The sequence below is a fragment of the Callithrix jacchus genome, chromosome 6 (genome assembly GCF_049354715.1).
Source record: "Callithrix jacchus isolate 240 chromosome 6, calJac240_pri, whole genome shotgun sequence".
NCBI lineage: Eukaryota > Metazoa > Chordata > Mammalia > Primates > Cebidae > Callithrix > Callithrix jacchus.
Window position 1 is genome coordinate 136,734,402 of NC_133507.1, and position 26,864 is coordinate 136,761,265.

At 36.5% G+C, this 26,864-nt stretch overlaps 1 protein-coding gene and 1 long non-coding RNA gene across 2 annotated transcripts in view; one reads left to right on the forward strand and one right to left on the reverse strand.

Moving 5' to 3' along the window:
• Positions 1–240: 240 nt before the first annotated feature.
• Positions 241–26,864, reverse strand: part of ABCA12 (ATP binding cassette subfamily A member 12) — a 210,458-nt gene continuing 183,834 nt past the window's right edge. Inside the window, exons 40-53 of the mRNA XM_035305614.3 lie at positions 24,083–24,137; positions 23,339–23,516; positions 21,718–21,833; positions 20,247–20,406; positions 18,603–18,856; positions 15,643–15,847; positions 13,875–13,984; positions 13,434–13,575; positions 12,279–12,413; positions 9,879–9,982; positions 7,923–8,015; positions 6,642–6,747; positions 3,259–3,396; positions 241–1,759 (exon numbers count right to left, since the gene is read on the reverse strand). Coding sequence (XP_035161505.3) covers positions 1,652–1,759; positions 3,259–3,396; positions 6,642–6,747; positions 7,923–8,015; positions 9,879–9,982; positions 12,279–12,413; positions 13,434–13,575; positions 13,875–13,984; positions 15,643–15,847; positions 18,603–18,856; positions 20,247–20,406; positions 21,718–21,833; positions 23,339–23,516; positions 24,083–24,137 — 1,904 coding nt within the window. The 3' untranslated portion in view covers positions 241–1,651. The remainder of the gene's footprint in view (positions 1,760–3,258; positions 3,397–6,641; positions 6,748–7,922; positions 8,016–9,878; positions 9,983–12,278; positions 12,414–13,433; positions 13,576–13,874; positions 13,985–15,642; positions 15,848–18,602; positions 18,857–20,246; positions 20,407–21,717; positions 21,834–23,338; positions 23,517–24,082; positions 24,138–26,864) is intronic.
• LOC118154662 (uncharacterized) lies at positions 20,287–25,610 on the forward strand. Its single transcript, XR_008482273.2, has 3 exons — positions 20,287–20,412; positions 24,863–24,928; positions 25,429–25,610. It is a non-coding gene; the product is annotated as an uncharacterized LOC118154662 (long non-coding RNA).

Here is a 26,864-nt window from a genome sequence, read left to right on the forward strand (position 1 = left end):
GAGCATTCCCAGCAGAACAGCATGTGCAAAGGTCTGGAGATGTGAAGGACTGTGGAGCACTGGAAAAACTGGGAAGTGGCAGCATGGCCAGATCCCAAAGGGCCAAAGAGAAAGATGGGGATGAGGGTGGAGAGGCCAGCGGGGGCCAGATCAAGTGAAACTTTGTGGGCCACATGACTCTCATTTTTAGGTTCCTTTGTCTTCCCTAACAAATGAAATAACAACATGAATGAGTTTTTCTAAACGTTGAGTTTATTGGTTTTTGAAACAGTCATGCCAAAGCTGACAAGCTTGTACAGACACACATCCACACATACACCCAACTGTGCACGCGCGCACACACACGCACACACACACACACACGGTACATAAAGCACCTTTCCCCAGGGCCATGCTACTTGACATTATTAAGCAGTCTATCCGAGGCCAGGTACCGTGGCTCACACTTGTAATCCCAGCACTTTGGGAGGCTGAGGCAGGAAGATCACGAGGTCAGGAGATTGAGACCAGCCTGGCCAACATGGTGAAACCCCGTCTCTACTAAAAATACAAAAATTAGCTGGGTGTGGTGGCACGTGCCTGTATTCCCAGCTACTTGAGAGACTGAGGCAGAAGAATTGATTGAACCTGGGAGGCAGAAGTTGCAGTGAGCCAAGATGAGATGGCGCCACTCCACTCCAGCCTGGGTAACAGAGTGAGTCTGTTTGCTTCAAAAAAAAAAAAGTCTATCCTATAGCCATACACATGATTCTGGGTCAGCCAGATAATTAAGCTGAAAATTATCTTCATATTCATTTTCCCTCCACAGGAATGTTTCCTGAGGAGAAACCCAAAATATGAGGGTTTCTGAAAGAGCTTTAAAAAATGTTGTCTGCCAGCAGTACATGGATTCTCTTTTCAGGGTTTGTAGCTACCCAGCTGACACACCCATTCTCCCCTCCTCCCCACCACAGAGCAAGTGACTTCTTGCTCCACCCTGCAGCTTACTATTGGCAAGGCATGGCAGGAGTGAATCTAGCTTCTGTTTACCACCAGGGTAAACTGCCCTCTCTTGCATCCTTGACAGTTTTTTGGGTTCAGTATGTCCCCACACACTCACAGGTGCTGAAAGTGACATACACATACATTGTAAACATTGTGCCCACTGCTCTGCAAATGTTCATTTGGCCCTTAGCAGTTTACACATCACAGCAGAGTCATGTATTCATGATGATGTTCATTCTGGTAGTTTCTGGCAATAAATTATTTTGTTTGTTTGCTGGTTGGTACCTGCCAGAAACCACCTGACTTTTCTTTTCCACTCTTATTTTTCAACTGCTAATATCCATGCCTTTTAAGCTGTCTTTTTATTGCAAGTAATAAATTAAGATAGGTATCTGAGGTGGCTTCAGCTTTGCATAAGAATCACTAGCATATACACTAGCATGCTCACAGTGTTGAGTATACAGGAATTCGTTTCAGTAGCAACAACACTCACTGACCTTAGAAGAAAACATTTCCTTTTATAATTACTTGTTAGTCTTACACAATTGTAACTTTACATACATTATAATACTTTAAAATGCAGATATCTTGTGGAAGTGTATCTTCTGTGGCTTTTCTTCAAAATGAAGCCGTTGGTCATATGCTGAGATTGAGTTTGCTGGAAGTGTTAAGACTCCATCTGGTCATCTTGTGAGTCAACACTTATAGTGGAACCTTGGCTGCTGGTATCAGCAGTTTCATAGGACTTTTGGTCTTTGGCAAAGTTGATGAAAACCTGATTTTTCAGGGAAAATAAAGCCATTAGTGCCTGCTAAGCCAAAGGAAGAAATGAAGTTAATAATGAATTATTTCCTTCCCTCCTTCCCTTTCTCCCTCCCTCCTCTGCCCCACTCTTTACTCTCTCTCTTCTCTCTCTCTCTCTCTCTCTCTCTCTCTCTCTCTCTCTCTCTCTCTCTCTCGCCCCCCACCCCCGGTCTGCTCTCTCCCCTCGCTCCTCTCTCCTAGTTCAAGCCTGTATATTTCTGTGTGGTCAGGACCTTATAAAATCCAAATCCTATAAATCTAGAGTTTATAGGGGCCTGCCTACACATATATACACTCTTGCACTAGGAGTCCTTTCAGAAAATCAAATCACCTACAATTTGAAAACAGCACCTATGTCTATGACCATATTTATGACTGTGACTTTATAATCATAATGTCAATCTGAAGCCATAGTTGACTATTTCTGTAGCCACATTTCTGCATTCATATGATCTACATTGATATTTCTATGAGATAGATATGGCTCCTATGATAAAGAAGGAGCCCAGTCCTATGCCCTTATTGAATGATTATGTAGAAATGTTGAGAGAAATTTCACTAGTTTCAAGAGTTAATGCACTAAGATAAAATTTCAGTAAGCCAATTACTTAACAGGCAGATCTTTTCACTTTGTTTAAAGTCATTAAAACTATTAGTCATAGTTTCATCCAGAATGTATCAAGAATCTATTTTTTGCCACAGTGCTGGTTGTTGGTCATAAGTCAAAGACTAAGTCTTCATTTTTGGCAAAGTCATGATTGTCTAAACCCCCATTAAAATGCCTAAAGCTCCACAAGAAAAGTTGTGCATCAAATGCAGCACTATATGCTGACCCCTAACAGCCTTATTTTCAGACCCAGTCCAATGACAGATATAATCCAACTTACTATATGTCATGTTGGTTGAGCTGTGCAAAATTAAGTCAGTACAAAGGTGATAAAGGATGACCTAATAAGTCTCTAGTTATTGAATGCAAATGTAATTAAGACAGATGATGTAAGTGAATGGAAAGGATTCCTCATTTACCGCTTTAATTGCCTGAATTTAACAGATCTAAAGGTCTGGCACCAAATTCTAATTACCCTATCCAACTCTAATTCAGGAAGCCAATCAATAGAAATATTCTTTATGAACTCCACCATGGAAGAAGGAAGGGAAGTGTTAATAGCTGTTTGTTATGTATGTGAAAATAGTGGTGTTTTGGTTTTATCTTTCTGCTTTATGTATACATATAACTAACTTCATACATATAGATGTCTCATCAAATGGAAAAGTGAACGTCTTTCACATCTTTTTTTTAATATCCCCAAATTAAGTTATTAATTAGGCTCTTTGCTAAGTTTTTCAGGTGCAAGATTAGATATTAATTCAATTAAAAACAAATTGAATGTTATTAAAAAGAAATAACCAGAATGCATCATATTAATATGTGATATTGTGCACATCGATTATGGTATGTATATATCTTACCTCTTCCAGAGTAGTCTGACTCACTAAGAAATTTGTAATATTTAAAGCAGTCTTATTGGTTTCTAGCAGATCAAAAATGTTTGCGACTCCTCCTGCTGTGACTGGTACATGATACTCAAGCATGCTGAGGTGCTGATCCTATGGGAACCAAAGGAAAAAAATTTATTTTGCAATGTCTGGTAATATTGACGTGGCTAGACATAACTGTACCCAGGAGTTCAGGAAAATATTGACATTTATTCCACTGAAAATGATGCTACAGTATAAATAATGAGTATATATTGAAACTAACAGCTTGCAAAGATGAGATGAAAGTTTTGTGAATGTCAAAGAGAAAACAAATTTAGAAGTTAATGACAACTCCAAAGCATTTATTCACGTGACGTTATAAGGTCATTATAATCTTGCTTGGGAAAGAATCTGTGGAATGGTATTTCACATGTCACATTATGCTCATCTCACATACGCTTTCTCAGTGCTCAATTTTAAGACATTTCATTTTTGTGTTAGAATTGTTCTAAAAGGGTAAAAATTAGCAGTTCCATTTATATTGGCTAAAGACAGTAGACTTCAAAAGCATTGAACGTTCTTCAAATGACAGCTCATACTTTTCCCAATTCACCCTAAAATTCTTTTCAATCTGTATTTTGGTCACTAGCATCACCATCTACTTAGTATAAACCACTTTTATTGCCTTGGGGTATCTTTAGCAATTTGCTTTTCAGGATATTTAATCAGTTACCAGATCTTATTTTTCCTTTAAAATACCTCTCAAATATCACCTTTCCTCTCTATTTGTACCACCAATATTATTAACTTGATGTTCATTACTCCACGTCTTAGTTACTGCAACAGCCTCTTCAGAAGCCAAGAAACTCTGTGTACACTTACTTCCCGGTACGAAGCAGCTGGAATAATCTTGGCTAATACTAGTTGGATCAGGACATTTTCTTATTCCACAATCTATCCCTGTGACCCCAATGAATCAGATCAAGACCATGTATTTCAGTCTTGATGGGAATGTCTTGCTGGGAATCATATGGGCAGTCTGGATTTAAGACCATTCTCCTTTGTGCATTGCTTAGCATCTTCCATCCACACGTAGTTGAATTATATCTGTTACTACAATCGGGCCATCTTGCCTACCTTTGCTCTCAGATTGTTGTTTTGGCTATTTTCTTTCTAGACATCTAGAAACCTCCAAAGATTTGTAAAGAATGGTCTGCTTAGGGACAAATCAGACTTTTTATTATCACTGTATTTGCCTTGTATAGCCCTGGTCCCATGAGGAACAGACCAGGGAGAATGTAATTTCATCACTCAGTGAAACAACACAGATTTCAACGCAGAAATCCACTAAAAGAAAAAGCTTACTACCAATACAATTTGTGCAAGAAAGATATCATTTTACTTTTAAATTTGATTTAAATTTAATCATAGAAAATAAGCTTTGATAAGAATCGTGAAAGCTAGGCCAAATGCGGTGAGTCACACCTGTAATCCCAGGGCTTTGGGAGGCCAAGGCAGAAAGATTGCTTGAGGCCAGGAGTTCAAGACCAGTCTAGGCAACACAGTGAGATTCTGTCTCTACAAAAAATACAAAACTTAGCGGGGCATGGTGGCACATGCCTATATGCTTATTTCTGGAGAGGCAGAGGAGAAAAGATTCCTTGAGCCCAGGAATTCAAGGCTGCAGTGAGCTATGATCATGCTACTGCACTCTAGCCTGGGCAACAGAGCAAGACCCTGTGTCTTAAAAGAAATTCTTTTTAAGGCAGAAGTTTTATGAAGATAAAATAATTCTTTTTTAAAATGCAGTTCATTTTCTCTAAAATCACTTCAAATTAACATTGTGCCTTATAATTTAAGGAGTATCTTGAGTATACTTTATCATTTACTTCTTACATCAGTTTTGTGAAGTAAATGTTATTATAGTAGTGCTCTCTTATTTCAGATTCCTGTTATCAACCAAGTTTCAAAATTATTAAATGGAAAAACACAAAAATAATTCATAAGTTTTAAATTGCATGCCTGAGTAGTGTGATCTAATCTTGCACTACTCCATTTGGCACATGAATCATTCCTTTGTCCAGCGTATCTATGTTGTATAAGCTACCTGCCTGTTTCTGTATAAGAAAAAGCATAGTGTGTACCAGATTTCATACTATCTATAGTTTCAGGCATCCACTGGAAGTCTTGGAATGTATCACCCATGGATACAGGGGCACTCCTGTATTCCTATTTACAAATGAGAAAAATGAGGCTCAGAGACTTTAAATGTCTTGCTGGAAATCACATGGGTACAACTGGGCCTCAGCCCTAGTCTTTCCAATTTATTTTTATCATTCCATATCTGATAATATCCTTTCACATCTAGTTTCCTTTCAAAAACAATCATTTGCCATCATCATCTTCTATAAATTGCCTGTATATCAAAGATGTGATAATGATAACTTTTCCGGTCAAGTACATTTAATTATGTGCTATGTTAGGTATCTATACGTATATCCATGTGTGTTAATCCCATACGTATGCATATGTGAGATGAAATCAATTAAACAATTTTTCATCTAGTCCAGAACTTGATTTCTGCTCAGTCCTGCTCCAACTTTTGTGGGCTTATATTTCAAATGAGGAGGGCAAAGAAGATCATCATTCTGGAATTTTATAGGCTTTTTTTTCTAGGAAGAAATGCCCTTGGTCATATAATACCTATCATACCTCAGTTCCCTAATGTATATAATGAGTAGACTAGCAAGGTATATAACTTAAAAACTAATACAATATGATCATAAATCCTTTGAGAAGAAGAAACAAAAATACATGTATGTGAAAGGATTATGTTAACTTTAAATAGCTACAAAAATATATAATTAATTGAAGATACTATTTTTTCATACTAAGTATGCTTTTGCATATCTTATGCATCTTGAACTAATAAACATATTAAGATTAATAGTAAAGCTGTAATCACTTGGAAATCACAAACATTGCTTTGATATTAGATTATTACTATCAAAATTAGTCAAGATCAAAAGGCAAGACAATCACTTACATCGTTGTTGTTGTTTTTTTTTTTTTTTTCTTTTTTGAGGCAGAGTCTCACTCTGTTACCCAGGCTAGAGTACAGTGGCATGATCTCAGCTCACTGCAACCTTTGCCTCCCAGGTTCAAGCAATTCTCCTGCCTCAGCCTCCTGAGTAGCTGGGATTACAGGCGTGTGCCATCATGCCCAGCTAATTTGTATTTTTTGTAGAGATGGGGTTTCACCACGTTGGCCAAGCTGGTCTCGAACTCCTGACCTGAAGTGATTGCCCGCCATGGTCTCCCAAAGTGCTGGGATTACAGGTATGAGCCACTGCACCCAGCCATCAATCACTTACTTTTAAATATGTTTTTGGAAAGTGCAGCTGCATGAACTTCGTGAGGGTCTCCATGCTCACTTTGGTATTCTTCAAGTGAACCTTGACAGTAAATCCTCGTCCAAACCTAGAAACAAAAGTGCAAAATATGATATGAGTTACATTTTGCTGAAATAGCTCCCCTGGAATTCTAGATAATGAAACAGGACCCAAGCCAACCATAACAGCCCCTTTTCTTTATATAAAGACTGTCATTTTGCCGTAAAAGTTCAGGGCATGTTGCAAACTGGAAATAGTGCACTGCTATGATTTTTTATTTTTTTCTATCTCTATATAAAATCAGAGTCTTTGGGCAAAAATTGTGTTAAAAAGAAAACATAAAATCTTGGCTTTCTATGACATTCATGAATTGGCAATGGATGTCAATTTCTGCAGTTAGATAACTTTTTAGTTTAAAGTAAGCAAGGTCTTGAGAAGCAGGTCACTGGAGATTTGGTGTCAACAGTAAAAATTAGAGTTATTGGGTTTTAAAAATAACTATTAAATCAATGTGCTAGCTAACTGTTTGCACCAAGAATAGAGTTTGTAAAGAAGTCACAACAGACTGTAAGAGCAACATAATGCCTCTTTCATTTTTTTTTTCCTCGTTTTGGTTCATACTATCTTGCAAGAAACTCAGCTTGTTATAGAGAAAAGTATAAAATATTCTGAAGTTTGGAGATTAACACGGATATGTATAAATGCATGTACACTCTGATGTATATCAACTATTAATTTAAATTTGATAGTAATATGATATTTATGCTCATTTCTACAATGTATTCTTGATTAAAAGGTTTTAAATGTGGTACGAATGTTAAGTAGCCTACTGAAAGCCTGTGCAAATGGCAAATGAACAGGCAGAGATTTAATCTATGCCTTCATTTACTTGTCAAGATCTAATTTATTATTGGGTAAATGCTAGAACTTCCACCTGAGAGTATTTTGGTTGTGAATTATTTATTATTTACTTATTTTTTCAGCTTTGGCCTTCTAAATTTATGAGTTAACTAAAATATATTTATGAGTTAAACTTATGCATTAAATAAATTTTTGAGTTAACTAAAATATTTAAGTAAAAATGCATCAAATCCCCAATAAAATAATTTAAATTTAAGATGAGTTAATGACTAGCTTCCAAAGATTAGCTTCTCCATTGTAATTTTACTACTCAGACTGCTGAGATAGTCCTTGAACCTGAGTAGAGCACCATTAGATTGATGATCTAACACCATCTGTTAAACAATGGCATTTGTTAGTCACCTGCTCTTTATGTGCTGCAAAGATCCAATACATTGGAACCTTCCATTCACCATAATGGCAAGCCTGGTACAGAGAGCTTCACATTCTTCCATGCTAAAAGACAGAGAATGGTCATATTAGCATTCAGGGAACAGAAAACTTGGTTTGAAGTTCATGAGCATAAACATAATTGTTTCATTATGGCACTTGGAAATACTATTTTAGTTCCTTTCTTTTCTTTCTTGTATTTTTTGAGATAGAGTCTTACTCGTGCCCAGGCTAGAGTGCAGTAGCTTGAACATGGCTCACTATAGCCTTGACCTCCTTTGCTCCAATGATTCTCCTGTTTCAGCCTCCTGAGTAGCTGGGACGACAGACATGCACCACCATATCTGGCTAATATTTTAATTTTAATTTTTAATTTTTTTGTAGAGATGGGGGTCTTGCCATGTTGCCCAGGGCAGTCTTGAACTCCTGGGGTCAAGCATTCCTCCTGCCTTGGCCCTCCAAGGTGCTGGGATTACAGGCATAAGCCACCGTGCCTGGCCTAGTTTCTTGATTCTCTTTTAGTTTTTAGTTCTCTTAAAGTAGAACAAAAAACAATCTTTTAAAATATACATTAAATTTTTTCAGATAAGGTTTATGACTGTTTCTTCTAAAACTCAAGGCCATCTCTCTTTCACCTGGAATGCCCCCTCCATCAAACCTAATATTTCTTTCAAGCTTTGATTCAAGGCCTACATTTTCTCAGAAATGTTTTCAAAATAACGCTAAGCTTTTTTCATTATGCCTCAAACCTCATATTCTGTTGGCCTTCCTATTTTTGGATTTATAACTAGTTAGCCTGTACTTGATTACACAATCTCTAATTTCATGGTCTATTATAATTGGAGGTAATTTTAGGTATTACCCTGTCCAGTTCATACAAAAGTTAATGTAAATTAAATGATTGGCTCCAGTGTACTGGGGCAAAGCTACAATACAAACAAGTTTCTTGATAATAAGCAAATTGAAGACTTTTTCTACTATATGACAATTACAATACAAACATAAATTTAATACAAATTATAAGACAAGGCCATCCTCATAAGAGAAGCACAGATCAAATGATTTAGTGTCTCTTATACTTAGCTGATTGGAAGTGTCTGCTTCATGGAGGAGAGGCATGTGAGCTGGTCTGGAAGGACTGGTAAGATTAGAACTTGGAGAGATTTTGTGAAAAGACCATTTCAGGCCAGGCACGGTGGCTCACGCCTGTAATCCCAGCACTTTGGAAGGTCGTGGTGGATGTATCATTTGAGGTCAGGAATTGGAGACCAGCCTGGCCAACATGGTGAAACCCCACCTCTACTAAAAATATAAAAATAATCCAGGCATGGTAGTGGGTACTTGTAGTCCCAGCTACATGGGAGGCTGAGGCAGGAGAATCACTTAAACCTGGGAGGTGGAGGTTGCAGTGAGTGGATATTGTGCCACTGCACTACAGCCTGAGTGACAGAGTGAGACTCTGTCTTTAAAAAAAAAAAAGAAAAAAAAGACCATTTCAAGTAGAAAACACAGCCAGAGAAGGGGCCTGGAGATAGGAAGAATACAGAACCAGGAGTCATTCAGATTGACTGATAGGAGAGGGTAGGCAGGGGAAAAGACAGCATTTAAGATGAGGCCAGAGAATAGAGGGCCTCACATGTTGAGCCTAAGGATTCTGAACTTTGACAGGCAATAGGGAGCCATAGATAATTTAGAGGGCCATAAGTCATGAGAAATTTGATGTTAAGAAGACTGCATAGACCTTAGACTCTGTCCTACCACAGGAATTGTATTCTCACCATGAAACCTGCCTGAATTGCTTCTATGACTATAAACATAAAATAGTTTGATACAATTGTGGGCATTCATCATCTGTTATACAGGATTACCTTTTCCCATCTGTCATCCTAAGATTGTGTGAATTCACTTTAAAGATTCCACTCAGTTTACCTGTGAGACGTGAGGATGACGGAACATTTGTTCTGTACTTCTTCCGAAATGATCTTCCAGAGGTGCCGTTTCGACTTCGGATCCATCCCAGAGCTCGGCTCATCCTTAATAGAAAGTTACAAGAAGAATTTATCAAATTAATTAAATTTTGATGAAGTTCTTTACATGAATTACTACATTTCACTTCCCTAGAACAGAAATCACTTTTCGAGGTCCCGTCACTAACTTGTTTTATACTTAATAGGCTCCTTTCTGCTGCTGTCGAAAAACTCAAAATTAATCATTTTAAATTGTCAATCTGTTTTAAAAAGTGTCTCTGTGAAGTTGACATCCTGTTTACTTGTCTCTTACGTTTCTTTGGAAAAAAATTCCACTTCAATTACTGGCAAAGTAGAGTTTTTACATTTAATTCTACCTGGCCACATATATATAAGCCATATCAACAAGATTACCACCCTGCTTCTAATAGCAGAATTGTGGCTATGAGTGATAATATGCTATGTGAAGCAGAAAGAACATAATTTGATATTTCAGTTAATTTGTTTGAGGTATCTTTTTAGTTTTCTGTTATTAATTGAAATTTAACACTTCTTGGGAAATAAAAACAAGATTTGCAGAAATTGCCAGGTAGAAAGATATACATTATTTTTCAAAGTAAATAATTTTATGAAAAATCATTCAGACATAAAATTAGATAATCTAAACACAATAACAGATTTTGACAGATGGTTAAGAAAACAAATTATAGGTCAAGATTAGGTAAAAATTTAAAAATATACTTGTAACAAAAATATGTACATAACTAGAGGCTTGTTTTTACAGAAAGGTGTTAAATTTGAAAGGAATGGGTTATGTGGAAGCTAATACAGTTGAGCTCATAGAAGTAAAGAGTAGAATAGTGATTACTGGAGGCTAGAGGGGTAGCGGGGAAAGGAGGATAGAGGTTAATGAATACAGAATTACAGCTAGACAGGAGGAATAAGTTTTAGTGAACTGTAGCACTGTAGGTTGACTATATTTAACAATAATTTATTGTATATTTTCAAATAATTAGAAGAAAGGATTTTGAATGTTCCCAACACAGGGAAAGGATACTTGTTTCAGGTGAGAGATAAGTTAATTACTCTGATTTGATCATTACATATTGTATATAGGAATCAAAATATCACACTGTAATTATTATGTGTCAATTAAAATAGTAGTTAAGTATTTTTTTAAAAATAAAGAAATCAGTGTTACTTTGGCAAAACAAAGAATACATTGTCATTGCTTCTATTTTTGAAGAAGACAGCATATTAAGTAGATGCATATAGAAGAAAACTAGGTATCTTTCATAGTCTATATTTCAGTTTGGTTCATTAATACATAATGTTTATATAAAACTTTTAACATTTTAAAGTACTTTACATCTGTTATTTCACAGAAGTGCCTAAGGATTGTTTTGTTCAATTTAAGGAACATTTACACAATAGAATTCCATTATAAGCATTGATTGGCAGAGATATAATGCATTATAAGCTTCTGGTATTATAGAAAGATGGGCTGTACATCATTCTATCTGGCAGTTTAAATGATTTGATCCACTCTATGACTTAATCCCTGAAATAATGTGGTGATTTATAACTGCATTATGATTCCTTATAGTTAAGGTTCTTTATGAGTTTGGAGGTCCCTGAATGATGGGGATTTTCCAAAATAAGGGCAAGTGTATTTCTCTGAAATAAACACTCTTCCACAAAGTTAGACTTGGGGTACAGAATATTACATCACTACTAGGTGTAATTTATATTTCCAGGTGATCAATCAAATTCTCCAGCTCTTAAGAAAAATGTAAATGTGGAATGCATTTCTTCCCCACCCTACCCATCCCCCAGTTCAGAAAGAGAATGGTATTCACCACATCCTAAGCTAGATAACTCATATTTTTAAGTAACAAGCAAATAAAATTTTTAGCACAACACATTGTCCTAAAATGTGCCTGTCCTCCATAGTAGAAGCTGGAAAATGTGAGTTCACCTACTGAGTTCCTAATAGAAAAAGAGAGATGATTTCTTCAATAGGTGGGAATCAAATTCTACCATGTCCCATAACTTTACCTACTTATATGAGTATCCCGAATTAGTTTCACTTACCATTTCCATGCCAGTGTTTTCTCTGAAATGCACTAAGCCATTGCTTTCAGTTAAAACATTTTGAGGGCATATTGTTATGGTAACTAATTATTTACTGATATAAATTCCTTTATTGAAATAGTACACATAAAGTGCTTTCTATAATAGCTAACACATAGTGAGACCTCAATAAATGTTGACTGCAGTGATGATGATGAAATGTTAACATGCACTGTCAGATATGTTGTTCTAATTATGGAGTAGCCTTTTTAAATAATTATTCTCTTACCAGCAGTAGAATGGAAGGTTTTCCTATCAAGGCCAGTGCAGTGGATAATTTTCTTTTTGTGCCATAACTGCACATAGAGGTAGCTCTGTCCTTGAAGGGCATCAGGTGAAGTCTCCTAAGGAGTTTATGAACAATCTGTGGGCGATAAAAGAGGAGCTAGGTTGACCTTCCTGTGCCAAAACCCTTGAAGCACTAAATGGAAAAAAAGATGCTCATGGAAAGAAAATTTTATCATGGAGAATATATGTGGAAAAAATGAAAACACTTAAATTCAACATAGATTTTATTTTTATTTTCAAAGAATTACTTAAGGATTAATAGTTTATTTAAAGAGATTCTTTAGAGGCTTATTTTCAGATGGGATTCCCTTCCCCACCAAATGGGTACCTGTGTTTACAATTGCAGATTGAACTTTCTGCTGCGTGACCACAAGATTCTCTAGTAAGGCTTAATAGAGCTAAAACAGAATTCACAAGGCAGGGTTCTCACCGACTGTTATCACTGCTTCCTCTTTCTTCTTATTGATGGGTGAGTTGTCACAAAGGCTTTAAGTCTATTTAAAACTGACCCAGTATCAAAACTTTAGCACATTAGGAAGCATGAGTTCTTGTAGTTATTTCTATAGTTAAATAGTCCTGGCAAATAATGAAATCCTAGTTGAACTTAAACAACAGGTCCTCAGGATTGCAAAAGTAGAAGAAACTGCCCTAAGGGTTAGCCATCTCATTAAAATGGCAAACAGTTGCAGGGAGATATAAAGCCACAGATCAAAAACCAAAGTGGAAACTAATCTATTTTACTTGGGCATTTTGCCATTAATGCTATGTGTCAGTGTTAATCCAAACACTAAAAGATGTACAGGCATCACCAACCAATGCTCAGCCCAGAGCCTAATGCAAGTGTGATTCTCTATTTGATAGTTTTTCTAAGGGTAACTGAACAAACACCGGCCAAGGAGTTTCTAAAGCTAATTTCATAGGTGCATATGTAATACACCCAACCAAACTAAGAGGGACTCACTGACTTTGCCACTGCCAGAAAGAAGATGACATAGTTTTCCAGTTGGTTTTGTGGGGAATGGTGGGGCAAGGAGGATGACTGCAGAAATAATAAATAATGGTTTCAAATTAACTAGTTTTTCACACTTGTACTCACTTCTTTAATATCCTTTTCTGGAATTCCATGTACCCTGGCATAGAAATACAAATGTTCTTCCACAGTTACCAGGTCATCTAAGGCATCTTCCTGAGGACAATAGCCAACTAATGAGCTGTGAGAATCAACGTGACCCAGAGATCTGAATTGAGAGAATCAAAAACACAGATGAATTTCAGAAGATTCATCCCTCCTGGTTCCCAAATGCTGGGAAGGTAGCTCTATTTAGGTCATGGTGGTCAGTGACTGATAAAAAGGGATAAAATAACCCCACTATCAGATTCACACTTAAACGTTTAAACATTTCCACCCACCTTAATAGCTTTTTTCTCCTCTAAGGATTGAAAAATATAACCACAAAATAACATAAATGTTCATTTCAATTATTTTTCTCATTTAATTACATTGTACCCAGTAAATGGAAGCATTAGCTTTTCATACCCAGTCTTATTTCTGATCAGAATGTTTCCACTTGAAGGAATTATGTCTCCTGTCAGCATCTTGAATATAGTGGTCTTTCCGGCTCCATTCACTCCAAGAAGGCCAAAACACTGGTTTGAGGGAGGAAAAAAAGATGTAAACCTTAGTCCAAACCCATGACATATTGCTTTTGTATCTCTTTCTCTCTTCTCCCTGGGTGAAATAAATTACCGAGAAAAATAAATCACTGGAATTATTCATGGATAGTGTAGTGCTTTTGATAAAACCTTCTCTTCTAAAACAAATGGATACTATGTATCCTTTTTCCTTTAACCATCTGAACATTTATATATATATACACACACACACACATAGGACCTATTTTACATATTTATGTTATATCATCCCTCTCTGTGACATAATCAAATACCCCACAAATAAGATCTGCTAACCCAACAAAGTAATTTTATTTATAGATTTCACATTATTCACACAAAATCACAACTTTACTGAATAAGCTATTGAGGCAATAGTTTTTTCATATTGTCAAATAAATTTGATGCGTGTAGTTTGCAGCTCTGCTTGGAAAACCAAGTGGCACAGCCATATTTGCTTTCTCTTTCCAATGCTGCCTTACTTAATATTGCTTCTGTGAAAATGGCAAGAATATAAATAAATAGATGCAGTTACAGGACCTCGCTTCTGAAAACAGATGTCTTTATGATGTTTTTTGAGGAGGAATGGAAATGAAAGGCTGAAGACAGCACCCTGAACGGGGTTCCTGACCAAAGTCTACCCCAGAGCAAGTGGACAGTAGTTTAGGAAGGGGCCCAGGACTTGCTGTGAGGTAGGACTTGTTGAATTCCTTCTGCCTACTGGGAAGTCTCATAGGGTAAATAATATTAACCAACTTTTGCACCAACTTCATACCTGACGTGTACAATATATATACAGTCAGCCCTCCTTATCCCTGGGTTTCTAATCTTTAGATCTAACCAAGTATGGATTGAAAATATTCAGGGGGAAAAATAGCATCTGGACTGAACATGTACAGACTTCCTGTGTTCTTATTCCCTAAACAATACGCTACAACTATTTACATAGTATTTGCATTGCACTGGGTATTATAAGTAACCTAAAGATGATTTAAAGTATACAGTGGGATGTGCATAGATTATATGCAATACTACATTATTTTATATCAGTAACTTGAGCATCTATGGATTTCTATAGATTTTGATATCCTTGGAACCAATAGCCCATGGATACAGAGGGATGACTGTATATGTATACGCATATATCTGTGTATGTATATATATATGTGGGTGTATGTATATATATGCATGTTTATTTTTTCCCATGGAAATATTCAGATTAACTTCTTTATTTCTTGAAAAAAACTGTGGGAAAATAATTAAGATTTTTTTCTTTTTTTGAGATAGAATCACTCTGTTGCCTAGCCTGGAGTGCAGTGGTGCGATCTTGGCTCACTGCAGCCTCCACATCCCAGGTTCAAGCAATTCTCCTGCCTCAGCCTCCTGACTAGCTGGAACTACAGATGTGCGCCACCATGCCTAGCTAAGTTTTGTATTTTTAGTAGAGACACAGTTTCACCGTGTTGGCCAGGCTGATCTCAAACTGCTGACCTCAAGTGATCTGCCCACCTCAGCCTCCCAAAGTGCTGAGATTTACAGGTGTGAGCCACCGTGCCCAGGCAATAATTAAGATTTTTAACTTGTCACATAGTATGCCAATGAAAAGGACAGTTAGACAAAACACAGTTTTTTACCTCTCCAGCAGGTATCCCAATGCTGATATTGTTTACGGCTATAATCTTTTTGTGGATAAGTTGGTAGGTCTTTGTGAGACGATAAAGTTGGACCAAGTCAAATTCAGCTGCACCACTCTCAACTCTTAACCTCTCAGCCCGCACGTCTTCATCCTCATCTATTGCCTCCCTTACAGGTGAAGAATTAAATTTTCTGAGGAAGAGCCTAAAAATGGACCCAGTGATTTTACGTCATTAATTTTGAAATGACACCACTCAATTCTGACAGGTTTTAATAGGTTTTCATGTCACTAACAGCATACTAGTCATCATTAGACATCTTTTACATTTGTAATCAATTATGCTACTCAGATAACGTAAGAAATCAGTATAGACTCTCTTCACTGTATTCACTATGATATTTGGGAAACAGCTTTTGTTCTCCATGCCTTAAATGTTTATAGGTCCACTGTTAAGATTTATAATTCTAATTTCAGTAATAAGGAAGTGAGTATGTGTTTGAAGGTTAATTCCTAAAAGAGGAACTAAGGAACTCCACAGTCAATAGGAAACTCATCACCTACAAACCTAAGACCAATGATCACCTTTGTAAAAAATCCTCTCAGCTGGGTGCAGTGGCTCACAACAATAATCTCAGCACTTTGGGAGGCTGAGGCAGGCAGATCACCTGCAGTCAGAAGTTCGGGACAAGCCAGGCCAACATGGCAAAACTCTATCTCTGCTAAAAATACAAAAATTAGCCAGGCATAGTAGCACATGCCTATAGTCCCAGCTGCTTGGAAGGCTGAGGCAGGAGAATTGCTTGAACCCGGGAGGCAGAGGTTGCAGTGAGCCGGGTTCACACTACAGCACCTCAGCCCGGGCAACAGAGCACGACTCTGTCTTAAAAAAGAAATTGTTTTTAAATCAAATTTTAAAAGCCTCTCTACTTATTAAAAAAATTTTAGAAACAGCATAAGATCTGCCCTTTTAGCAAAATTTTAAGTGCACAATACAGTATTGTTAAGTATAGGCACAATATTATACAGCAGATATATCTACATTTATAATCATCACTACCATGAATATTACTGTTATTCTGTACTTGTTTTACTGTTAATGTCTTATGTAGGATCTAGCCAGTATTTTTAGGTTATCAGCCCTGCAAAGTCATTAAGTCCCAAACCCACCTCAATATCTTGGCTAACAAATACCAAAAAAAAAAAAAGAAGTTAAATTAATCTAGGCTTTCTTCCCAATGTCCCTGTTTCTTCTGATGACAACCCCAAAGATCCAAGCTGTAATGTTTTGTTCAAATCTTCTTTATTCTAAAATCATATAGTCAGTCTCCAAAGACTGGAAATGCCTTTTTCTTTTTTTTTGAGACAGTCTTGCTCTGTCACCCAGGCTGCAGTGCAGTGGTATAATCTTGGCTCACTGCAACCTCTGCCTCCGGGGTTCAAGTGATTCCTGTGCCTCAGCCTCCTGAGTAGCTAGTATTACAGGCACGCACCATCACGCCCAGCTAAGTTTTATATTTTCAGTAGAAATGGGGATATCACCATGTTGGCCAGGTTGGTCTCTAACTCCTGACCTCAGGTGAGTGCTGGCCTCCCAAAGTGCTGGGATTACAGGCGCGAGCCACCGTGCCTTATAACACCCTATCATGGATTATTCTCTGCCTAGTCCTAAATTGTAGGCTTTTACTTCTCATCTAGATTTCTCCAGGAGCCTAAAACTGCTCCAGGGTCTCTAACTCTTCCATTTCAATCTGCACTACATCTACAAAATTATACTTCTTCAAGTACAACTTCATCATGTTTCTGTTTAAAAACTCTTATGAATGTCATTTTTTTGTTGAATAAAGCCCAAACCATATCTCTTTACCAAGCATTTAAGAGATTCCATAATCTCCCAACTGCATTTTAAACTGTAACTTCTACTTTTTCATTACATATGTTCTAATTCAATTGTAATACTTCTTTCTTAAATATGCTCTATTTCTCTATATCTGCTTTTTTATTTCCACTCATTATTATTATTTACTTAAAATTTTATTTGTCAACAGATGATACATATACATGGCATTAAAATTTAAATGGTACCGAAGAATATATAGTGAAAAGTGGTCATCTTCAACAATATGTAACTCTTCACATCAGAGGCACTCACAGAGATAGTCTATGGATATATCTGCATTAATATTTCTTTTCTTTTTAACTTGAATGGCAATATATTTACACATAGTTCTGAACCTTGCATTTTTAAATTAATAAATATTAAAGACACTTCCAAATGTTACATAGAGAACTGTATCATTATTTTGAATGGCTGCTTAATGTTCTATTAGTGCACATTTTAATTAATATATGTAATTTAACTAGTACCTAAGTAAAGGACATTTATATTGTTTCTATTCTTTCACTATTAGAAATGGTTACTATGATGAATAACTTTAAATATACATAATTCTGTGTATCTGTGAGCCTCTGTGTTAACATTCCAGAAATGGAATTGCTGGGTCAATGGCAGGTATATTTTTTCTCACTTATGATTCTGTCTTCACTTTTTCTTAGTCTTCCTCTCCCAACCTTATTGCCAACATGCTCCACACTCAATCCTCTTTCCCCACTTCTGCCTTGAAAGTGTTTTCCATTTTTTCAAACTCAACTCAAAGACTACATCTTTTGTTCATGTTCATATTTTCACTTCACTACTGTATCTTAATCTCTTGAAGGTTAACAACTGTGCTTCTTTAATTTTATTCCCTCACTCAACAGCCATACTTGCAGTCACATATGAAGTTTAGATAACTATTTACTAGAATAAAATGGTGAATTATGCTAGAATTTTTTAAAGTTTTTGAGCCAAACAAACATTTCCATGTCACGAATGGAAAAGCTGGGACTATTGACTTTTTTCTCAATAGCTTGAACTGAGTTCTGTTTGGATGTCAAATGTTAGGTTTTCATTATATTTACCTGAGTTTCTTTATCAGGGATTCATTGATTAAGAGTCTCAAGAAAAAAAACATGGTTCCCTGAGAAACCAAAGCCACAAACATTGCACCTAGTTTATTCATCTCAAACGTTTCATTTGGGTATTCCACTCCATATGCTTTTAAGAAGTCCAGGACCGACTGTTGTTGAGAAAGTTCAATCAAACCATAGCCAAAACAGAATTGTGGGAAAATCAGAAAAATGCGCTTCAGGGTTTCAGAAATAAGTTCTAAAGTCTGAAATAAGAGAAATAAAAAGAAAACTCAGTGTTAAGCTTCCAGTTAGCTGACAAGAATTTAAAACTAGAGGTAGACAAACAGTGAAACCTGAAAAGCTTATCTAGATTGGCAATTATTTTCCACAGAGGCTGAATTTGCATACACATATTTAGTATACTAAATGGTGGATGTTTATCACTGAAATATAAACAGACAAGCATTATATGAGGCAACCTATAATGTTGGACCTAATCCTGGAGGCAAAATTATTTCTCTTCTTTTTTTTTTTTGAGACAGAGTCTTGCTCTGTTACCCAGGCTGGAGTGCAGTGGCGCAATCTCGGCTCACTGCAACCGGGGTTCAAGCAATTCTCCTGCCTCAGCCTCTCGAGTAGTTGGGGCTACAGGTGCATGCCACAACACTTGACTAATTTTTTGTATTTGTAGTAAAGATGGGTTTCACTGTGTTAGACAGGATGGTCTTCATCTTCTGACCTCATGATCTGCCCACTTCAGCCTCCCAAAGTGCTGGGATTACAGGCTTGAGCCACCGCATCTGGCTGGCAAAATTGTTTCTAGACCTGCCTTTGATCCCAGGAATGTAGGGCTAGCCAGCGTGTTGGGGTCTGATACAGGGCATCATTATGTGCCTAAGGGAGGGAGGTACTTGGTACAGTCAAGTTTTGGAACCCATAGTGATCCCTACTTGGACAGGGAATAAAATGGTGAAATGAAGTAGAAGAGCCAATATGTCTCCAAGAGGGGCAGGTAGCTCATTTTCACATTATTCACACATGGGCCAACTACTTCCACTTCATGAATTTTCTTCCTTCTTCCAGAGTGTGCTTGTCTAGTCCTCACTTCACTTCATTTCCTCTCTATTCTTTTCTGTTCAATTGCTTGACACTGTTAGTGCTTCTCTTCTCACTAATCATAATTGTCAGCAATGAATGGAAAGTGATGCTTACAATGAAGTAGTCTCCAATACGTGATTGAAAGGGAATGAATTAGGTTTTTTTCTCTATGAATGTTCAAATGAATCCTAGCTCATAGTCATATAACTAAGTCATTGTTCTTGTCACCACCATACCATAAGGATTTGCTGATGTTTAGCTACCAATAGTTGTATGATTTATGTAGTGTCATACAATACATCTGATTTCACCTTTGCCACCCCACTCAAGCCCTATCAGATGTCAATAGTTTTGACACTCAGTAAATACAATGATAGGCATTAACCTACATGAGGCCCAAAAAGAATTTTAAAAGCTGTAGTTTCTCCTCTCCCAAATTTAATAGAATCAAATGATATTCTTCTTTTCTGCAGAATAAAGAAAATCTTTCCACCTGGACTTGTTGAAGCTTTTGATAAATTCACTGAAATTTAGCAGAGTAATAAAGAACCTTACCGGATCATTAGGCTTTTCCTTGGAAAGAAAGTATACCACAGACAGGGAAACGATGGAATTAATGCCAAAAAACAAGTTGACACACACGTAAGTGATGAAGGCCATTCCTGTTTCATGGAAGAGCCCAGCCAGCAAGTACATCCAAGAAAATGTTGCATACCTGCAGGTAAAAACACAAAAAAATTACAGTTATGCCTTGGCCAGGTATGGTGGCTCACACCTGTAATCCTAACATTTTAGGAGGCCGAGGCAGGTGGATCACTTGAGCCCAGGAGTTTGAGACCAGCCTGGGCAACTTGGCAAATCCTGTCTCTACAAAAAAAAAAATTATGAAAATCAGCCAGGCATGGTGGCATGCACCTGTAGTCCTGGTTATTTGGGAGGCTGAGGTGGGAGGGTCACCTAAGTCCAGGAGGTCAAGGCTCTGGTGAGCTGTGATCATGCCACTACACTCCAGTCTGGGTGACAGAGTGAGATTCTGTCTCCAAAAAAAAAAAAGTCTTAATTATTTGATTTTACAAAAAATAAAAGTTTAGATGGGCTTCCAAAGTAAAAATAACGATTAACGATGAGTTTCAAGCCTTGCAACTAGATCTCTCTTTCATTCCTTTTTGACAAAAAATCCAAAGAGCGTTTTTTAAGGACAGTAAAAAGCTTCTTTTGAGAAAAATAGTTCTACATCATTAAAACTACAAATTAATCCCCCTGAATATGGTATCATCCTGCTAGGCAAGACTTTTTGGTTGCTCAGACATAGGAGTTTAATCAGTATAAATCTTGTAAAGTTGAGAAAAAATGAAGTTTTTTTCTGTTGAAGTCTAGCTGAACAGAAAGAGTATGCTTAGAAGCTGGCTGGCCTGTTTTGAGCAAAAACTTGAGCAATTTTAGGGGCAATTAAATAGATCTAGAGACAGAGTTCCTCCATCAGCTACAATTGCTAATTAAGGGTTACTACTATGTGTTCAAGGCAGAGAGATTTGTTATGCTAAGCATTGATTATATCAACCTGTATTACCTGTATTAGCTTAACAATATTACGTGTGTGTCCTTAGACATTTATAAAAAGATAAATACAAATAAGTATACATGAATGTTTATACACTTTAAATGCTATATATCCTCATATAATTAGTCAATACATAAATTCATACATGTACACACATTTTTCTAGTCCTTCTAAAGCTTTCATTTTTATGTCAATGAGATCACATATGTAAATGAGAAAGCATGACACTTGGTACCCAATAAATGCTTATTAATTTTAGGTATTACTACTAATAATAATACTAATTTTCAAAAGTATTATACTTTACAGACTATGGACTAGCAAGTGCAATGTATTGTTAGTTGTCACTCACGTCAAATGAAACCCCAAGACAATTGTAATTCAGCGAATGAGATTTAGTGCTATTTGTGTCTACCGGCATTCAATTCTGTTAATTCTTCTTTCATTGCTTAATCAGCAGCTTACCCAAACAGGAGAAGTAGGAGAGACACAGCGCCTAAATTGTTTTCACTGTAGAATGCGGGTAACTTGAATATTGCAATGATACCGATTGAAAATGCTACAGGCACCAAGTAGAAAACCTATGGAAATATTTAAAGCAATGTTTAATATGTCACAAGTATTTTTCAAAAAAATATTTTTAATATGTCACAAGTATTTTTCAAAAATCAATAACCCATCTAGTTTAAAACTGCAAGTTGACCTAGAAAATGTGAAGAAATGAATTTTTATTTATGTTCCCATTGCTTGTAACATTCAGCTTATTTTACATTGATTTCACTTCAGAAATTGTCTCCTGCAATATGAGGTTAAGCCAATCTCCATCTTTACAGATATACAAGGAGTCCCTGGTGTTCCTGCCTCCAGGCTTTGAGGCGTGGGACGGTTCAGTGACAGAGGTTCAGTGAGAAAGATAAGACAGCCAGGTATCTTGGTATTGCATTCGGTACTAAAAGTATTGATTTCGTTCTGAATGCTGGAACTCTGTCAGATGGTTGATTTCTAAAGCTTGGTTATCAGTGCGAACCACTCTGCAAAACAGCAGGGCAGTGGGTCCCACCTATTCTTATAATCACAGGTATATGAACAAAGAACTTAGCATTTTGTTGCCAAGTAGAAATATCATGTTAAATGCTGAGAAGTTGGCCAGAAGATGCACACAATGAAGGTGGTGGTAATTTAATTTGCAAGGCAGGGAGGAATCTCCTAAATTGGAATAAGCTCCAGATATAAGACAACAACAGAATCCTAAAGTACTAAGTAGACCTTCACAGAAGTATGTACTTGAAATTTTCTTAACATTGAATCTCTTATTAAGTCCTGAGCAGTCATTACTATTCTTTTAGATTTGACTTCTACAGCAAATACATTTTAGACCTCACTGGATACATTAACAAAATAGATATGCAGTTAATTACTCTCCAACCCTTTAAGCCAGTGATCTTGACAGCAACTCTGACAATTTCACCATAATCACCAGGCACATGCGTACCCATCCTGGGCTTTTGGCCAACATTGGTATGTTTGGAGTCTAGAACAACCATCTGAACTTGGGACCATTTTATGCAAATGAGGGAGCTATCAATGAAATACATCCCTTCTTTTTCCTACCAATCTTCTCTAATGTGTCATTAGCAGGAGCTACTACTTCACATTTTTCACTATTAGTTGATTAAATTTTTATAAGCTTGATTGTTTGGTACAATTAGGTAAGGATATTTTGCTGCTAAGCTTCTGTTCTCCACAGTACTAGCTGTCAGACTTCAGTGTGCTTAAAATCACCTGGGGAATCTTGTTAAAAATGCATATTCTCCATGCTTCATTCCTAAGATCTGGAGTGGGGCCCAGGAATCTGTATTTTAAGTGCCCTAGGGAAACTGATATGGTCCACAGAGATGAGGGCAAGTAGTTATCTTTCCTCCAACCCTTGGATGAAGATAAGTCTGACTCAAGTCATTTTCTTTACATCCCGACTTTGTGACAATAATTTGAACAAACTAGAGTAAATAACTCTTGAATAGAAAACTGATGTCTTCTATCCAAATTAATCTGTTATTTCCTGCAGTGAATGACCTAAGTTACTCACCATGTCATAAATGAAGTTTGTAACCCAGTAGCAGGTCACACCAATGCCTGAAATGTGCTGCAACTGTTTAGCTTTGGTTTGATGTTCTCTTACAACATAGGTGACAAAGCTGGCGGTGGTGACAGAGTAGCCCATCAAGATAGACAGTGCCACTAAAATATCAATTAAACTGCTGATTCTAGAGTGAGCAATAGGGAGAGAAAAACACATAAGTTTTTGGAACTCTTTTCCTTGCAGAAAGATTCATAACTAAAACCATCAACAGAACGGTACAAGAGTTGGCTATGACACAAATAAGGCATCCTACAAGGCAGCAGATAATATCTCCAACATGACTCTGCTGTGACCCTATAGAATAAATGTAGTTCTAGTGCATCTGAATTGTCTAGGGATATTTGATAGAAAAACCTCCGTCTCCAAGGGTTACACAGTTGATGCAAGGGATATATCATTCTTGAGCATAGAAACCTACTTAATTGCCATGCAGGGAAGTTGAAACGATGCAGCACTTAGCACTTGACTTATAAAAGCAGCAAGCGCTGTGAATCTGGAGTCAACAAGCTCTACTTGGCAAGCCTACTCTACACTCTTTCAGAAACTTCCTTTTATCCCAGTCAGTGACATATTACCAGCCCTTCCAGATTGACATTCATTCAGATACAACTGTGATTTCCAATTACAGCACTTTATACAGAGGCTCGGCTATGTCAAAAGAAAGTAGTCATGCTAGAGATGTCTGCTTACGTGGCTTGTTCTTGGTCTTGCACTCCTGGATAAGGATGGCTATACATGATGATGCCTTAAAGAAGAAACAGTTCTTCTATTAGTGGGTATTCAGTTAATCAGAAATACCAATTTTTAGATGAATAATATTCAATACTTTCCTCTTTATGTTATTATCTAAACAATTTTATTTGGGGGACCTTTTTATAAAGGAAAATTATTTTCTTCTAATCCCATTAATACCATGCAATTGGTGGCACTCAAAAAGTTTTTCACATTGTGTTTAGAACCTTTGGGAAGGGAACAAGAATTTATTTCTTATATTGCATTTCCCTCTAGTCTATTATATTTAAATAATTGTGTTCCATTTTCTTCCTTCTCTCTGGTCATATATATGTTTGTATTTCAACAACACTTCAGAAACATATTACATTTAAATAAGCAATTCAAAGGGGGACCAATTATTTACATGAGGATCCCTTAAAAAGCAGCCAGTTCCTTCCTCCATCCCTCCTTAGTACAGTGTCTGTGGTGGGGAAATATGGTAGCATGAGTGGACTTTTCCTTCCTCTTTATTGCTTCTAAGATGCCTGTCGTTCTAGAGTTCTTCCAGAGAGGGCATGAGAACTTCAGCCATACCCAAGGCCTTTTCATGGAGACATAAATGTCTAAGAGGATTCAGAGACATTAGCTGACTTCAGAAAAGTGATTACTTAATCCCATTACAGTCCCAAATTGTTGGGATCTCCCAGTGTTGCTTATACTTGAGTAAAAAGAAGGCTCTTTTCTTCCTTTCTTTAGGGGACCTTGGTTAACCAAAGTCACAAATGGGCTGTCAACAGTTTCCCAAAGGAAAACAATGTGAAGGTAAAGTCTGTACTGTCTCAGCAACTGTGGAAAAGAATGGTAGGGATGACATTCAAGATAGCTCCTAAATACTTGTTCCTATAGTGTCGTAAACTAAGTGAGAACTTTCTCACTTACTGTTCATACAGTATTTGCTCATTGTGTCAGGATGCTAAGGCCCTTGCATAGCACTGTATGTTACAGATGATTCTAAAGGCAGATTCTATCAAGTTACATTTATAATTTTCATTAAGTAGAATGTGACATCTTTCTGAGTTCTGCAACTGTTTTATGTTAAAGAAAAAATACATAGTTAAATTTGCAAAACAAAGAAACTAACAACAAAAACCAAGTTGATTTATAATATTAATCACATCATTGGAGGGATATACTTTTCTTATCTTTTGTATAAATTAATTAGCCTTTTTTTAAAAAATTGAGATTCAGTTTTCCTAGGGGCTCTACTTAAACCCTAAATTATACAGGCAAGGGATAACTGTTATTTCTGCTTTGTATTTCAGAATCAAGAAATAATCTTTCACCAGAGGAATCCTTGCAAATGCATATTACTCCACTATGCAAAATCCTGTGGAACCAGTTTTTTATACATATTTTTAGCTGAAAGATCAAGGAAATGTGTCACAGTTGGGGACCTATATTATAATTATCCCTGTAGGTTATACAGCATCCAGCATGATGTCCAAAGTAGAGGGAGTGGTCAATAAATGCTTTTAAATGAACTCAAATCCTAAAATTTCAATTCATATTGCTAATTAGATGCTTCCCATGGACCACTGCCTCTAATGCAACAAAGTAAGAATAAACACTGGAGTCCAAGAGAAAATGTGTTAGTATTCTTGAAAAAGAGGCTAGTTGTATAACATTTGTTAAGGAAAACAAGCAAATCTGTATTTTTTTTTAGAAGAAAGAACAGAATTTTTATGCTGTATTAACCACTAGAGGGAACCACATGAATATAATAGGTAATGGTATTGCAAAGGAAAGCTAATTAAAAGATTTTTATTAGCATGTTAGAATTCAAAGAAAATCAATTTTACAGTTAAAGTAAAATCCAAATTCATGCAAAATCTAACAAAGATGCTTTCAAACAAGTAGTGTGTTAGAGGGAGGCAGCGGGAGAATAATTGGGTTGATTTTTAAAACCAATAATTTTTTTACAATGGTAGACCTCATACATGCATTAAGAAACAATAAAAGTACGTTAGGATGATGTAGATTTCTTCTTTGAAGGGGATCGGGTTCCTTCCAAAGAGAGTGGAAACTTATGATGTCTATAAGTTTATTTAAGAAAAATTATTAGAGGGTAGAAGACATGTTATTACTAATTTCTATATAACTCAAGCTAAATCTTATATTAGTTTTAATTAAAGTAAACTTCAGTTTAGGGTCAAAATAAACTTTATGTTCTAGAATTCTTTATACTCTGTAACTTAAAATGTAATGTTAGGTGCTACAACAAGCCTACTAGAGTCTAGAGTGACTCAGATTGCCTTGGTCAGAATAAAGAGCACTAATTATAAAGGAAGCCAGAATACAGGTTTTAAAAAGCTGACCCTTCAAAAGTAGCAGGGGTCTCTTGTTCTCTTTATTTTTGCTACATTTTCCCTGTTATTTCTGTCGTTCTTATACTTTCATTATCTGTCTCAACAATAAATGTTTTTGCTCTGAATAAAACACCCTACTGAAAGTACAGTGTCCAGTAGTGTTTCATACCAGGTTACACTAGACCCAACTCACTTTAGTCATCATTTAATTTCATTTACCACTTTTGACTTTTATCTTTATTGATGCTCTAGATCTCAGGACTATCAATCTTGTTATTTGCTTCTTGGTTTCTTCTGCTAGGAAAATGCCAAAGCAATTGGAAAAAAAAAATACCATTTTATCTGAAATGAAGAACCCTCAAGATCCTGTTGCTGTGATCAGTATTGGACTC